At 42.7% G+C, this 16,747-nt stretch overlaps 1 protein-coding gene across 1 annotated transcript in view; it reads left to right on the plus strand.

Annotated features, from left to right (window-relative positions):
• LOC137619872 (DNA polymerase alpha catalytic subunit-like) overlaps positions 1–16,747 on the plus strand; it is a 172,871-nt gene that overhangs the window by 93,983 nt on the left and 62,141 nt on the right. The window contains exons 9-12 of the mRNA XM_068350162.1: positions 3,315–3,491; positions 4,176–4,377; positions 4,507–4,778; positions 4,944–5,125. Of these exons, the coding sequence (XP_068206263.1) occupies positions 3,315–3,491; positions 4,176–4,377; positions 4,507–4,778; positions 4,944–5,125 (833 nt within the window). The remainder of the gene's footprint in view (positions 1–3,314; positions 3,492–4,175; positions 4,378–4,506; positions 4,779–4,943; positions 5,126–16,747) is intronic.

The following is a 16,747-nucleotide window of genomic DNA, read 5'->3' on the forward strand; positions in this document are numbered from 1 at the left end:
ATTATCTGAATCATAATGAAAAATTTTTGACCTTAGTTGAATTTTCATTTACCCCATTAGAATTTAAAGGAATCATTCAATATGCCATGGCATACACATAAGTAATTTGAGACAGGTTATAAGCATTTACTTTAGTGAATCGAGAGTTATTAGGATCAAGTCAACCCACTTTGTCTCCTGTCTCACAATTTAGTTGTCCTATAGAAAGACTGTGATTTTTCGAGGGTTTATTCAGCAGAAGAAATTAACGTATATAAAGATTTTGAGGTTCTGCGTGAGGCTTTTGAATCTGTAGAGCGCAGCTTACTTTCAGAATCCTTACTGCATAAAATGCTATCAGTATTGGAATGACTGTTGGGGATGTTAGGTAAGCTTTGCCAATGGTGTGTGAAGGACCAGAATTATCATTATTAAGGGGGTATTCACTGAACTTTTGAATCTTAACTAAGGAAGCAAGTGATGCCCAGAGTTTAGGAAGACCATCACTATCGAAAGATGGTTCAATTTTGTGTTGTCCAAAGGTGGAGGTGTGTCATTATCGTTGTCATCCCCTCTATAATCAAATAGCCTAGTCATCCCTGAATGTTCCCCTGAGTTAAGTGCGTTTCCTTTCACGCTTAGAACTGCTAACTTGGTCGGCAACCATCGAAACATACTTCTCCATGAGTGGCACTGAAAGTAAAACTCCCTCTTCACAATGGTTGTATAAATCACAGTATTGCTCCAATGCGATACAAAAAGGGAATGAGAATTATGATCTCCCTGAAAAAAACTCCTTTGCACATTCCAAGTAGTAATTGCTAACAAGACCAAGAAAAGACATCTTAATACGCAGTATATACACAATCTGAAGAAAGTTTGATCGCAGCCGAAATGGCAGTTCTTGGCGTCTTAGTATTTACTGCTAGAAGGTTCCATTCCTTCGTTAATTGTTTATCACCTCCTGATTGTCACCTGTTCTCGGACGCTTTGAAGAACGGGTGGGGAGCACTCCTGGATGACCTGGTTTCCTTTGGAGGGTAGACTGAAGAGGAGAGGCATCTGCATTTAAACATCCCAGAGATGCTAGCAGCCTTTCAAGGCTTTCAAACACTCTAAAAACATTTAAGGAAGCACAAGGTAGTCCTGATAAGCTACAGCACGACTGTGGGTTACGTCGCCTACCAGGGAGGCATGGTCTCGCGGCCCATTGAGAGCTGTCAAAGCGGATAGTCACCTTGGCTACATTCCATGCCATAGAAGGGCCAGCCAGGTACATTCCAGGCAAGACGAATGTGCTACCAAATGCACTAAGCCACTACGGACAGATTGAAGGAGTAGAGTAGTCTTTACATTTACTGGTATGGTCTTTAAACTTGAAGGGTATAGACCTTTCTGCTTCCTTTGAGTTGTCTATGCTGAGAAGTGCTTTGAACAGTCGTGCCCACCCAAAGATCTCTGACCCTTGGTGTTGGACGTGACCTTGGTCCTCAAGGCTCTTATGCATCCCCGTTCGAGCCTTTGACGAGGTCATCTGAAATGGATCTGACTCTCAAGAATGTTTTTTCTGCTAGCCTTTGCATTGGCAAAGAGTCGTCATAATGTATGAAGTTGCCTACACTTGATGGAAGGAGATCTCCTTCAGTTTTGTGCTGGAATTGTGGCCGACTCGAAATCCGGTGGTACTTGACCCCAGGTTTGAGTCCTCCATCCCCTCCCTCTGGGAAGTGTTGGATGCTGATGAAGATGAAATGCTCTTGTGGCCTCTAATGGCCATGTAGTGCTTTCTGAAAAGGACCCAACACTTCAGGTCTTAGTGTAGGAGACTTCATTAGCATTAACAGGTCCAAGAAAGAGGTGTTAAGGAACACACACTGATTTTGTGAGACGATCTGTAGAGTGCACGCCGAGGCTAATGTGTCAATGCACCAGCCAGAACCATGGCTCACGAAGTTGGAGAATGTCCTCATGTTTGCTTTCAAAAGGAATATGTTAGTGGGTGAGGTGTCTGGAAGATAGACAACTTTCATGACCTACATGCGAGAGTATACCCACTAGTTACTTGACACCTTTGTGCTTGGGCCTTGGGTGGCTGCTCAAGCTGTTGTGTAATGAGCCCAGCTCCCACATGGGACAAGATGCATCTCGTATATGGCAACGTTTCAATGTAAGTCGGGAATGAAAGGTATAACTGGCTCTTTTCCTTCATTCCTTTACCCATCACCTGGGGTCAGCTTTTGAGGGTTACATGCTCGTCAGTGAAGTTTATCTCCCCCATACCCCATGTGAGCTTTGGGAGGATGAATCATACAAACCCATTATTCATGTCCTTGGTGATTTATTCTTACTGACATCCCCTTTGAGGGTAAAGTTTCTCATTATTGTACATGGTACAGTACAATTTATCGTATGACTCTTGGCCTATCAGTTTCTCATCTTTATGATGAATGGATAGGGGTGGAAGAGACCTCACTATGCTTCCCCACAGATGAAGTATTCAACACTTCCAGGGAAGTAAGTTTCAGAACATTTCAGTTTTGGTTCCAAGGGGACTTCCTACCCTCCAAGCATAGGAACAAATAACAAATTTGTTAAGTAATTTGTATTTTTCCCAGCCATACAAGCCTGTGTCTTTTAATCTAACTTCCCTCCTTAAACCACCCCTCTAAGTCCTGGGGTGGAATGTCAAAAGTGAGTCCTGCACCCTCTCCTGTCGGATAACTGTTCTTTATCGATTTCAACAACTGATACTCACTTGTGTCGAAGTAATATCCCTAATTATAGGCCTTCGGTTTGTATGGCTAGGAAAAGTACAAAGTACTTTTAAAATTTTACAAATTGCCCTGGTTACTATTATAATTTTATATGGATTCAAGTTTTTCATACCGTATGGAACACAATACAACTTATTTTACTTTCTCTCAGTTTCCAATGCCTTGTTTTTTGAACCTCCATCTTTGACTTCCAAAGTCCCCGAATCCTCTCTTACATTTTTCAAACCCTCACAAGTAACTTGAAGTACTCACAAATTATGTCTCCCCATTTCAGCAGGAATTTAACACAAAACTTTTTCTTTGATAAATATGTCAGTTATATTTCAAATTCTTGCCACTTTACAGTACTCCTTTTATCTCACACTATCATATCCTCATGACTTGAACAGTGAAGAGGATGGGTTTTTCTTGTGCGTGAATCTGGATGACTCATATATGGACTATTCTCTTAACAGGTAGACAAAAGACAAGTGCTGGGCACATTTTGAGACTGCAAAATGTGACTGATTATAATTGGTTAGATTGTATGATTTTTTTACATGTTTTGAATTTTGCTTACAGGCTGACTTCCCTGCATTGCCTATGGATCTGAGTGGAGAGACCTTCAGTCATGTTTTTGGTACAAATACCTCCTCTTTGGAGCTCTTCTTATTAGAACGCCAAATTAAAGGTCCATGTTGGTTAGATGTAAAGTTACCACAGTTGCCATCACCATCAGTGTCCTGGTGCAAGGTGGAGGTAAGTTAGTGTTGACCAGTTTCAGTTTTATGGAGTGGCTTTTCAAAGTTGATAAGTAGCTGCATTTTGTAATTCTTTTTCTTTTTGTTATCCGTTTAGTTAGGACACCATTTATAGTATGTATTGCTTCTCACATTGTAGATTATTGTAAGCTTCTTGTAGTATCCAGTTGGACCCAGTTGTATAACATGTTTTTCTTTTACTTATAGTCACCTTGTTTTCTTCCTACTTAGCTCTTTTGATTTCTTTACCTTTCACTTAAGAACAGTGACTTCGGACACTATCATAAATTTGAAACTAAAGTATAAATATAATGCTAATTTTCTCAACAGAATAATAAAGTTAATTCCCAATTATTAATTCATGATACCAAATCTTTGTTTATGCATGACCTAATTTACTGGTAAGGAAGTTAAAGCCTTGTACAGGATCAAATTTAAATATTTTTACTGTTAGTATAGTTAGAAAAATAGCCTTTTCTAGCCCAGGAAAAAATCAAAAAAGAAGTTACAAGGGTGGTGGTTGATCACAGAGGAAGTGACAGGCTTATTTTGTTAAAGTATAAAGGCCAAGAGTTGGGAAATAATTTCAGTTTTGATTGTTGTATAAAGTGGGATTTGGTCTACAGCATTTAAGTAAACATTCCTTTTGCTTTACTACGGTTTAAAATATGTTTCCAAACAGGCTGTGGCTGTGGACCCAGAGTATGTAACCCCTGTAGCCAATATAGCAGCACCACCTATAGTAATGATGACTCTTGGAATGCGAACGACTGTTAACCCAAAAACACACCAAAATGAAATTGCTATGGTGTCATGTCTTGTCCATCAGGAATTTCCTCTTGATAAGGCATCTCCAAATCCTCCTTTCCAAATGCACTTTTGTGGTATGTACAGTATAGTGTTTTCCAGTCCTTTAATCTATTTTGTACATATTTGTTATCTGAATTCATATAATTCCATTACAATGTTTTCATGAAGAAATTAGTTTAGATTATATTTATTTTTCCCCCCAGCTATGACACACCCATCTGATGTAATATGGCCCTGGGATTTGAAAGATAACCTACCTCGTTATCACTCGACCAAAATTGAAAAGACAGACAGTGAACGGGCTCTTCTAGGATTCCTCTTAGCCAAGATTCATAAGATTGACCCAGATGTTATTGTTGGGCATGACATTTTTAGCTTTGATCTTAGTGTTCTTCTACACAGAGTACATTTAAATAAAATTCCACATTGGTCACGTCTTGGACGTCTCAAGAGAACACAGATGCCTAAACTCACAGTAAGTACGGTAAATACATATTCTGAATGTTTCAAGAGGGTATAGTAATTGTTCTTTATATTTTGTGTTTCAAGACTGTATAATAATTGTTCTATATATATATTTTAGGACTTAGTAAGTAAAGTATGTTTTTATTGTTGGTAAATTATTGGCTTTCTTCCTCAGAGTAAAGGATTTGCAGAAAGGGCTGCTATGTGTGGTCGTTTGGTGTGCGACTTGAAAATTTCAGCAAAAGAACTTATCAGAGCAAAAAGTTATGATTTACCTTCTTTAGTGTCATATGTATTGAAAGTTCCAGAGAATGAATGTGTATCATTGACTTATGAAGAAGTGAAGAAGATGTATGAGTAAGTTTCATTATATTTTGGTTTTTAGTTCATAAGAATCTCATTTGTAGTGTAATTGCCCATATCAGAGCTCATGAAGATCCCCAGACTCGACATCTTTTGTTCCTAAAACATTTTAGTAATGAAATTTGTATTGATACTCTGGAGCAAGCATCTCAACCTTATAAGAATAAGAAAAAACATTTCTTTCTCAATCCTTATATTTCTCACCTCCAGAGACCAACCAGCTTGGTATCATATTCTTACTGCTGGGTAGAAACCATGCCTATTGGGTTACTGAAACTACTCGGGTCTCTTAACTCATTCTGTTGAAGTTGTTTAAGAATCATTAACTTGATTATATCACTAAATGCTGAAAAGGGGGTTGGGGGCTTGTTATGTGATCGCCAGGTAATTATTGAGGTAAATTTATCATCAAAATAAGGTTCATTTAAGTGAATCTTACCTGTTGGACCATTGCTAACTACCACACTCTTTTGAAGATGGGAATGTTATAATAAAAATAATCATGAGCTGATATTTTCAAAAAGAATTTCTCTTTACAATTTTAATATCATTCTATACTTGCTTTTACTATGCAAAGGGTGGAAGTAAAACTTTGCTTTTCTAGGTCAAATAACTCTTAGGAAAAGGTAATATGATATTAGAAGTGACAGGCTACACGATTCATTAGGCATTCGGATATAAGGGATAACATAAGCTGTAGAATTCACACATGCAGATTCAAAGCTCCCTTACCAAACCAAAACTGAAGTTTCGAAAAATGATGTGAAAATATCTTTGTTTCTGGATTGACAAACCACATGCTGTTTATATGAATTATCTTTTGGCGAAGCTGGAACGCTACCCATTCAGACTTCAATGCGACCTGGCAACCCTACCCGGCCATTATAGTGGGGCGAGTACGAGGTGGCTGGGGTACCCAGCCACCTTTGTATATCTACTCACACTAGTGAATTGCATCACTTTTCTTTTTGCTGGTAGAGATCGGATGTGTCCGCTCTCTCCTCCTTAAGGTTTTTCCATAATACTATTGCTATACGCTGAATTTTTTTCTCTTTCAGGTGTGACTGTTCTTTTAACATTACTGTGCGTACGTACCCTGGTCCTGAAGGGCACTCCTGCAACGCCTTCATGTTGTCGGTAGAAACTGACCCTCATTCGCTATGCCCGACCTGCAGCGGGCGTCACTGTGAGCAGGGTTCACCCTGCGACAGGTGTGGGGGGTGGCCTACCTTCCAGTGGGAGAAGTTTGGGCGTTGTAGCAAGAAGAAGTCCGAGAGAGAGATCTCTCCACCGGGGTCTTCCTCAGGGGCGAAGAGATTGGAATTCCTCCCGTACTACTAGACCTCTCTCCAAAGCTCTTCTTCGCCTGTCCTCCTCCGGGGAGCAATCAAGTAGGAGCTCAGACCAGTTAACTCCAACCTCGGGGTAATGGGGGGCCGTTGTTGCTTTCCCCAGAGGAGCACCTTTGCCTCCAGCAGTCGGGAAACCATTCTCTCAGATGTGCTGTAGGTTTGGTCGTCCCTGAGAGCGACTAAAAAACTTCTCCTAAAGAAGCTTTACCTCAGTTTTTTTAGTGTGGTGCATGGAGAGATCCTTCTCCTTCGCCTGTAGCTGCCTCTATAGCTGACACGTTATCTGTTTGCAAGGTCCAATTTTACCTTTTCCTGATCCTTCCACGCTGTCTCGTGATCATCGCTCCCGCTCGCCTATCCGACAACCTCCTGCTGACAACGTTTCCTCCCGCCATCATCAGGTCTTGTCGTCCCTTAACGATCTACAAGCTCTTTTCTCCCCTCTGGCTATGCTGCAGCCCGCGTGTTCAACACTCATCTGCTGTGGATCTTATATCTATGAGGGATTGTCAGTCCGCGGCCTGCTTTCCATCTGTTCGCCGTTCGCCATGACGAGATCGAACATCTTCTCGCCTCTCCCGATGATCACCCTCATGACGTCGTTCCATAGTCTCTTATGAACATTGCTGCGGATTGCGAGATTGACGATCATCATCACGATCACGACACTATTTTACTAGAGTTAAATGCTCACATTCACGAGCAAGCCGCTCCCCTTCAGGATTGAGGCGCTCTCACTCAAGAGCGAAACTCGTTTACGAACGAGACACTCTACCTCACGAGGACCACACACTCCATCGTGAGTTTGACGAGCATGCTCTCGTTTTTTACGCTCTTCCTCAGGAGCTCATGATCTATGCAATGCTCTCCAACCCAGCATTCTCCTAGACGACCTACACACAGACAACGATCTCCCAACTGACACTCTCCAAGCAGACGTTTTCCTTCTCGTTGACTCCCTCCATTTGCAGCATAGTCTCCTCATGCTAAGCATTCACCCACGCTATGCTCTCCTGTGTATCGCTCGCCAATGCAACTCGCACCAACACGACTCTTCACTCCTTCAGAGGTTTCCTTTGCCCTCTCCTCACAGTCCTCCAACAAGAGATCGCAGCCCTACAGGGCAACAGAGGTCCCCTAGGCTCCCTCCTTGCTGTCCGTTGATCACTTGCAAAATGCGTTCATCTTCTCGAGAATCGCGCCCTTTCACGTGTGAATCACCCAATTTCACGCGTTTCAGTCTTGCTTTCAAAAGTGGTCACGAGCCCCAAGCCTCTGGGAGGAGCCTCTGCAACTGTACTCTCCAGCAGTTGACCTATCTCCTTCCCAGAAGGGTTTAGAGAGCCGCTTAATAAGTTTGCCGGTGTTCCGATCTCCCCCAATCGTCCCCAAAAGACCGCTGAGGGGGATCTTGTTATGGGTCAATGGTTAACCTTCCCTCCACCATGTCAGGTTCCCAGACATCGCCCTGCTAAGAAGCGTTTCTCTCCTCCAGCTCTCCTAAAGGATACCCCAGACCTGACGTTTGTAGGCAAGCTTCCTTCTTGGTACAACACCTTCGTGTCTGCCCTACAGAAGTCTCTGGGCGGCCTGCGCCTCCCAGCCCCGCCTAAGCCTCAACAACATCAGATCTAATCGACTCACCCCAGGATCCCGCTAGAGAGGTCAGTGTCCTCTTCCACCTCCACAGGCCTGTCTGACCCCAGGAGGAACCCTTCAGTGGTTCGACTCCCTGACACCCCTCCGGTTCACCTGTCCCCCCTCATCTAGACTTAGAGAAGAAGACATGAGTGAACCTAATTTAGGTCAGGACTTTGGCCATCTGCTGCTCACTGCTCTCCGCTCCAGCAATAGGATTACGGCTAGACAAAAGAGGAAGATGCTGCATTGCACTCCAACACACGTGGACCGGCTTTAACCACTATTGAGCAGAGACATGGCCTCTCCTCGTGAGATCTCCTTTCGGCCTTTCAGACCGGAACCTCTGGAAGTATATCCTCCGGAACTGTGCCCTGTCTCCAGGTCATCAGGAGACGAGGGACCTCAGACTTCCAATGCTCACACCACAACGGAACTACAAGTTGCCCCCAGAGTTTCCATCCTAAAGGAGCACTTAACTCCCCATAGGGAATCAAAGGACTCTAAGACTGTTCCCAAAAGGTCAAAACCAAAGGAAGCCCTCAGGCAAGAGATGGCTCGACGATCCCCTGAGGCGTGACCCTCCCAAGAAGCTAACCCAATTGACAACTTTGACATACCCCAGGCTGCTATGGGTGAGAGCTTGGAGGTAGATGAGTTTTTTGAGTCGGATGATGACTACCTTCAGAGAGCAGTGAGTCCTAAGTTCTGCTCTGAAGAAGAGCGCAGAGTTGGAACATGCTTTCTGGCAAGTCCTTGCATGCATGCGCTCAGTTGATAAGTTCTTGGATCCTAGTTCCACTCCCCAGGATAGCAAGGAAATTAACCTAGACCACTTGTTTGGCACCCAGATCCCTCCTAAGACCAGTGCAGTCTTGACAGCGACCAGAAAGAAAACTGTTTCGCAGATAGCAGTTGCCTCTAGCTCTATGGGCAGGGTCTTCATCCAAGCTTCTCCCACATCCTTTCGTCTTGCAAAGGAAGTACAGGTAGTTGTTTACTTACGACAGAGATTTCGATTTCGTCGTATGCCGAACTAAAAAAGTGAAGTTTTCGTAGATTTATTATTATGCGTTATGATTCCTGAGGAAGAGTAAGGAAGGCTGGCGCAAGAATTGAAGAGACAGTGAAAGATGGAAATGGAAGGTTGTTTAAAAGGAGAGGAGGCAAGGAAAAGGTGGGCGGAATATTTTGAAAGTTTGCTGAATGTTGAGGATAATAGGGAGGCAGATATAATTTCTGTTCCAGGTGTTGAGGTGCCAGTGATGGGAGATGAGAATGATAGAGAGATTACAATAGAGGAAGTGAGGAGAGCACTAGATGAAACGAGAGTAGGAAAAGCATCTGGTATGGATGATGTGAAAGCTGAGATGTTGAAGGAAGGGGGTGTGACTGTACTTGAATGGTTGGTGAGATTGTTTAATATGTGTTTTGTGTTGTCAATGGTACCAGTATACTGTACCACTATATAAGGGTAAGGGAGATGTGCATGAGTGTTGTAATTCAAGAGGTATTAGTTTGTTGAGTGTAGTTGGAAAAGTGTATGGTAGAGTATTGATTAATAGGATTAAGGATAAAACAGAGAATGCAATCTTGGAAGTACAGGGTGGTTTTAGAAGAGGTAGGGGTTGTATGAATCAGATTTTTACAGTTAGGCAGATATGCGAGAAATATTTAGCAAAAGGTAAGGAGGTGTATGTTGCGTTTATGGATCTGGAGAAAGCATATGATAGAGTTGATAGGGAAGCAATGTGGAATGCGATGAGGTTATATGGAGTTGGTGGAAGGTTGTTGCAAGCAGTGAAAAGTTTCTACAAAGGTAGTAAAGCATGTGTTAGAATAGGAAATGAAGTGAGTGATTGGTTTCCGGTGAGAGTGGGGCTGAGACAGGGATGTGTGATGTCGCCGTGGTTGTTTAACTTGTATGTTGATGGAGTGGTGAGAGAGGTGAATGCTCGAGTGCTTGGACGAGGATTAAAACTGGTAGGCGAGAATGACCATGAATGGGAGGTAAATCAGTTGTTGTTTGCGGATGATACTGTACTGGTAGCAGACACAGAAGAGAAGCTTGACCGACTAGTGACAGAATTTGGAAGGGTGTGTGAGAGAAGGAAGTTGAGAGTTAATGTGGGTAAGAGTAAGGTTATGAGATGTACGAGAAGGGAAGGTGGTGCAAGGTTGAATGTCATGTTGAATGGAGAGTTACTTGAGGAGGTGGATCAGTTTAAGTACTTGGGGTCTGTTGTTGCAGCAAATGGTGGAGTGGAAGCAGATATACGTCAGAGAGTGAATGAAGGTTGCAAAGTGTTGGGGCCAGTTAAGGGAGTAGTAAAAAATAGAGGGTTGGGCATGAATGTAAAGAGAGTTCTATATGAGAAAGTGATTGTACCAACTGTGATGTATGGATCGGAGTTGTGGGGAATGAAAGTGAAGGAGAGGCAGAAATTGAATGTGTTTGAGATGAAGTGTCTAAGGAGTATGGCTGGTGTATCTCGAGTAGATAGGGTTAGGAATGAAGTGGTGAGGGAGAGAACGGGTGTAAGAAATGAGTTAGCGGCTAGAGTGGATATGAATGTGTTGAGGTGGTTTGGCCATGTTGAGAGAATGGAAAATGGTTGTCTACTAAAGGTGATGAATGCAAGAGTTGATGGGAGAAGTACAAGAGGAAGGCCAAGGTTTGGGTGGATGGATGGTGTGAAGAAAGCTCTGGGTGATAGGAGGATAGATGTGAGAGAGGCAAGAGAGCGTGCTAGAAATAGGAATGAATGGCGAGCGATTGTGACGCAGTTCCAGTAGGCCCTGCTGCTTCCTCCGGTGCCTTAGATGACCACGGAGGTAGCAGCAGTAGGGGATTCAGCATTATGAAGCTTCATCTGTGGTGGATAATGTGGGAGGTTGGGCTGTGGCACCCTAGCAGTACCAGCTGAACTCGGTTGAGTCCCTGGTTAGGCTGAAGGAACGTAGAGAGTAGAGGTCCCCTTTTTGTTTTGTTTCATTGTTGGTGTCGGCTACCCCCCAAAATTGGGGGAAGTGCCTTGGTATATGTATGTATGTATGATTCGGCGATCATCTCGATCATATTTTGCTAATATTTTCTTACTGTCTGTCATTATTCCATTTTCTTGTTTCTTAGGATATCATATGCTCTATTAATGCATTTTTGTATTCTTTTTTCTCAAGTTTGGAAGTATATTACCAATCGAGAAGTACTTGAAATTTGGTTTACTTTTGGTTATGATCAGCTGATCAGAAAGTGCCGCCACCTACCGTATCAAAATATGGCGTACGTCTGTATGGCATATTTTCTGTTTCTTTAATTTTTTCAATTATTTAGAAATATCTTCTTGATGAATATTACATCAGCACCAATATGTTACAGGAAATCAGTTTCCATACAGTTTGTCTTATTAATAGGTATAATGCGAAATCGTTGTAGCTCTTTCTCTGTGGGTGTGTGTGTGTGCTGGCTCTCGCAATTGCATACGGGTTCAATTTTTAGTTCATTATTAAGCCTTCATATTTCATTAGACATTACTGTATTGTGTTTAATCGTGTTTTATTAAAGCAGTTTTGTTTTCTTTTTCAATTTCTTGAGCATATCAATAATCAACAAATACTTTTGATTTACTTTCGGTTGGCATCAGCTGATCTCAAGGTCACGCTGCCCTATTACGATTATGCGCACATACAGTATAGTACGAATAACACTGATTTATAAAGTTTTCTTAACATTCAATATCTCTTCATAATCTCTTCATATTTCTTTGAAAAATATTAAAAAAATCTTTATATATATATCATTATTCGATGTTTCGATTATGGGAATAGTAATGCATTGGAAGGAAATCACTTGATTTACCTCTCGCCTTCCACCAGATATATGACGTCATCAGACTTTTTTCTTTAATTTACGGTAAGTTGTACTAATCTCATAACTAATGATACAGACCACTAAAACACTTGATATTATTACTCGGTGTTTCGATGATGGGAATACTGTAATAAGATTACTCGGTAACAATGATAGGAAATCATTTGGTTTTTCAGCGCGCTTCCGCCAGATACATGACGTCACGAGACACGTGACATAAACTCTACGAAGAATGACTTGCAAAATATGTAAATTTATTATTTTTTTTTTTTTTTTGCAGGAAAGGAAAAGAAAATACTAACTTATCAAGCAAAAGTATTTAATTTTTATAATGTAAAAGGAAATATATTATTTTCAAGAAAATATTTTTCCTATTATACTTTCTTTAGATAAATATCGATCTAATGTCAGAGATTAGATAAAACTAGGGCACAGTCAAATTTAGGCTACGTAGTACTCATGACAACCGATACAGACCCACAAAATACTTTTGTGTCGTTACTTAATATTTCGATAATGGGAATACTAATACTAATCGTTAGTCTATTGGAAGGAAATCACTGTATTGCCCGGTCGCTTTCCGCCGGTGATATGACGTCACCAGACATATAATATGAATTGGACAGTTATTAAAGCTTTTCTTAATGTATTTCTTACGGAAAATAGATACATTACTGTATATTAACAATAAAAGAAAATAATAATTTACCAAAATGAATCAGTTTATTTTTATACAAGAAAATAGATTATTTCAAGGAAATATCCGTCCTATTTCCGATAGACTTGATGTTATCACCCTGAAAAAATCATTGTAAAGTCGAATCGTCGTAAGTCGCATAGGTCGTAAGTAGAGCACTACCTGTACTGTACTCTGAGACTGCTAATGAACCCCTTCCAGCCCTGCCTGTGGACTCCTCAGTTTAGTCTCTTACTAGGGGTCTCTCAGTACAGACTCTCTCCAACCTGACAGCTTCGCTTTCAGCAATTGAGTTCCTCAACATTGAGAAGGGTGCGAAGTATGCCATGCAAGCTGCTTCGTGGTTTGACTTATGGCTGGCGTCGTTGGACCACTTTGTTAGATCCAAGGATTTATCCAAGGAATCTACATGGCGGTCCTTGGAATTATTGCTTTTGTTGGGTACCCGAACTCTGGAATTCCTTTCCAACCAGGTAGTCAACTGTGGGTAAATGCAATTCGGAAGAGGAGGGATGCAGTGATTGAGAGATTCCACAGGCAAGTGTCAAAAGTTGAAGTAACACGTTTAAGGAACTCGACACGAGGGAACTTCTCTCTTCAACCCTAAAGTAGAATCCTCCAAGGGTTCTCTCCTCCATAGGGCCATGACTTCCAGGCCCTTCGTTAGGGCTCTTCAACTTCCTAGGAATCAGCCCCAACCAGCAAATCCCTCAACAAACGGGATAGCAGGATCCTCCAACAAGGTGTCACGGCGGCCCGTACCTGCTTGAGACCAGAAGGGCCTCAAACCTCTCAGAGAAAGGAGAATTGGAAAGGGAGATGGTCGCTCCTGCTTGGTAGGGCAATCCTCTCATCCGTCCACTGGTGGGAGGATGTCTGCAACACCTCTGGCAGAGGTGGCAGATCCCTGGACGATTGCAACGATCGGCGTAGGGTATCGCGTCCCGTTCATATAATCTCTCCCTCCACTGACTCAGGCTCCAATTCCATTGAGCTCCTATATGAAGGGATCCGTAAAGGAGTTGTCCCTTTTGGCTTAAGTCCAGACCATGTTGGAGAAGGGTCCTTGATGGGTCTCCAGGTTTCCACAGTCGCTTTTTCTTGTGGAAAAGGCATCTGGAGGCTGGAAACCAGTCATCAATCTCATGTTCCTGAGGAAGTTTGTCCTACCTACAAATTCTGTTCAGGATGGAGACGGCAGACATGAGTCCAGGTATTACCAGTTCAAGGTGCTGTGTTTCGGCTTCTCGACAGCACCTCAGGTCTTCGCCCTAGTGTCATCTTGGGCTTACACGAACGGCATTCGTCTCTTGGGGTACCTAGACGATTGGCTGATTCTAGCAGACTCTGTGACGACCCTTCTTTAAGACTGAGACAGACTTCTCGAGTTTTGTTAGTATATGGGGATCATGATGTATCTCAAGAAGTCGTCACTGCTTCCCTCTCGAAGACTGGTATACCTGGGTATGATTATAGACACCAACCTCCAAAAAGTCTCTTCATCCGACGACAGGGTATACAGGCTGAGGGAAGTGGCAAGTTCCTTCCTCAGACGGGAAGATCTTCCAGCCCGACAATGGTTGTGCCTTTAGGACACCTGACATTCCGAATCCATCTTGTTCCTAACGGCAACCTCTGGATATGATATCTCCAATGGCGGCTGAAGTCTGTATAGAACCAGCACCGGCTCACCGGACACCTTAGTCCCTTTGCGACCGGATCAGGTGACGGATCTTCAATAATTGATGACGGAGGAGAAACTCCTCGAAGGGCTAGACCTTCTCGTCCTTCTTCTGGATTTGATGCTCTACACAGATGCATCAAATGAAGGATGGGGCTCATTTGCTGCAACACAGTCTCAGACCTCTGGTCTGAGTCTGAAAGTACTATCTCATAAATCTCCTAGAGATGAAAGCAGCCTTTCTAGCTATCCAGTAGTTCTAACAGTTGTTCTCTGGTCACTCCGTGATGTTGATGAGTAACAACACTACGATAGAAGCTTACGTAAACAAACAATGTGGTCCCTTTCTCTAGTCCCTTTGCCATCTAACAGTAGAGATGCTAAGATGAACAGAAGAACATTCAGTGTACGCATTAACTCGGTTCATTCTGGGCAAGAGTTATGTGCTCGCAGACAACTTGAGCAGAGCGACATAGATAGTGGGTTCCAAATGGTCTTTGAATCCTCTGATAGCCAACAAAGTCCTGAGTTTGTGGGGTTCTCCAACTATAGACTGTCTACTATGCTGCTCTCCAGTCCTGGACCATCAGGCTCTATGACAAGATGCATTCCAACATCGGTGGGACAACACGATGTGTACGCCTTTCCCCCGTTTTGTCTGAGAAGGGTGCTCAACAAGACCAGAGCATCCAACAACCTACTGGTGACGCTCGTAGCTCTGTTGTGGCACCATGCAGAGTGGTATCTGGACCTTCTGCAACTCTTTAGTAGATCTTCCGAGAGAACTCCCTCACGAAAAGATACTCAAAGAACCACACGTGAACATCTCTCACATGGCAGTTCCGTCTTTTCGCTTTCACGTCTGGAGACTATCTAACACCTCCTCTCTCAGAGAAGTTTTTCGTAACAAGTTGCGAGAATTGTTTCTGGATACTTACGGAGATCTTCAGCATCGGTTATTCAGGCAAAGTGGACTGTCTTCTGTGGTTTGTATTGTGGTAGAGGAATCTCTCCCCTCCAGGCCAATATGCCAACAATAGCTGAATTTCTTGTATACCCTCGGGAGGAAAAACGCTGTATCGGCGATGAAAGGCTATTGCTCAGCCATAAGCATAGCCTTTAGACTGAAAGGAGTAGACATTTCCTCTTCATTGGAGCTTTCTTTCCTCATGCGAAGTTATAAAATCACTTGCCCCCAGTTGGAGATAAGACCTTGGAATGTGTCCTACGAACTATTATACCATGCAACAGACTGTAACCTCACTTTGAAGACAGCGTTCCTACTCTCTTTAGCCTTCCTAAAGAGGATTAGGGAACTGTGTGGTCTCTCATACGACATCGCCCATTTAAAGGGATGGGGGAGGTGATATTCTGCTTCGTCCGGGGGTACTGGACTCTAGATTTGGTCACTTTCTGTGAAAGTGACCGTTTTGTAAATATCAATCCAGATCAACTGTTACTCTGCCAGTGAGGAGTTTGAAATATTATCTTAAATGCACTGCAACAACTCGATCCCGGCTGGCAGCCCTCTTTGTCAGTACAGGGAGAATTAAGAGGAACTTAACCAAGAATACCATCTCTGCCTGGATTCGTCAAGTTATAGACTCGCACTGAATCCTGACTCTCCACCAGCTTGACAACCCAGAGCTCACGATATCAAGGGCATTAGTACGTCCCTGGCCTTCAAACGCAACTTTTCTGTGATGCAGGTATTACTAGTGGGCGTGTGGAAGCATCAGACAACCTTCCCAACTACCTGCAAGACGAGACCCACAGGAACCTCGGTACGTTTTCTATTGGTCCTGTGGTGGCTGCACAACAAGTGGTTTAAGAGTACCTCAGGCTCCTTTTTTGACAAGTAGTGGATGGTTGAGGTCATTGGTTACCAGGGTTAATTCTGGGATGAATGAATAAGAATGACAGGCTCTTTTCTTTTCATTTTGCCCTCTCTTGGGGAACAGCGCCAAGGGTTGCTCTGTAAGCTGGCCTCATCTCTCTGCAGGTAAGAACCACTTCCCTTGTGTAGCCTAGTACAGTATAGATTTTATACTTGTACACATCCTCAATGCTTCCTGCGAGGAAAGCATTGAGAACATCTGTGTGTAAATTATGTATTTTTATTTTTTACCTCAGAATATGCTTACCTAGACGTTCATATGTTATCTCAAACACACAGGTTGTCCTGGCTGCTATCAATACTCCTTTTTATGTATCACTTAGTGAATCAGTGAGCATGTCAGTGGTTGGTATTACCATCCTCGTAACGGGTGAGTCATCCATATGAATAACGTAAAGTTTGTTAGTGCAGGAACAAAGCACAAATTTGGAAGTAATTTATATTTTTCCTAATTAAGATAAGCCTGTAGTTATTTATATA

The sequence above is a fragment of the Palaemon carinicauda genome, chromosome 26 (assembly GCF_036898095.1).
Source record: "Palaemon carinicauda isolate YSFRI2023 chromosome 26, ASM3689809v2, whole genome shotgun sequence".
Taxonomy (NCBI): Eukaryota; Metazoa; Arthropoda; class Malacostraca; order Decapoda; family Palaemonidae; genus Palaemon; species Palaemon carinicauda.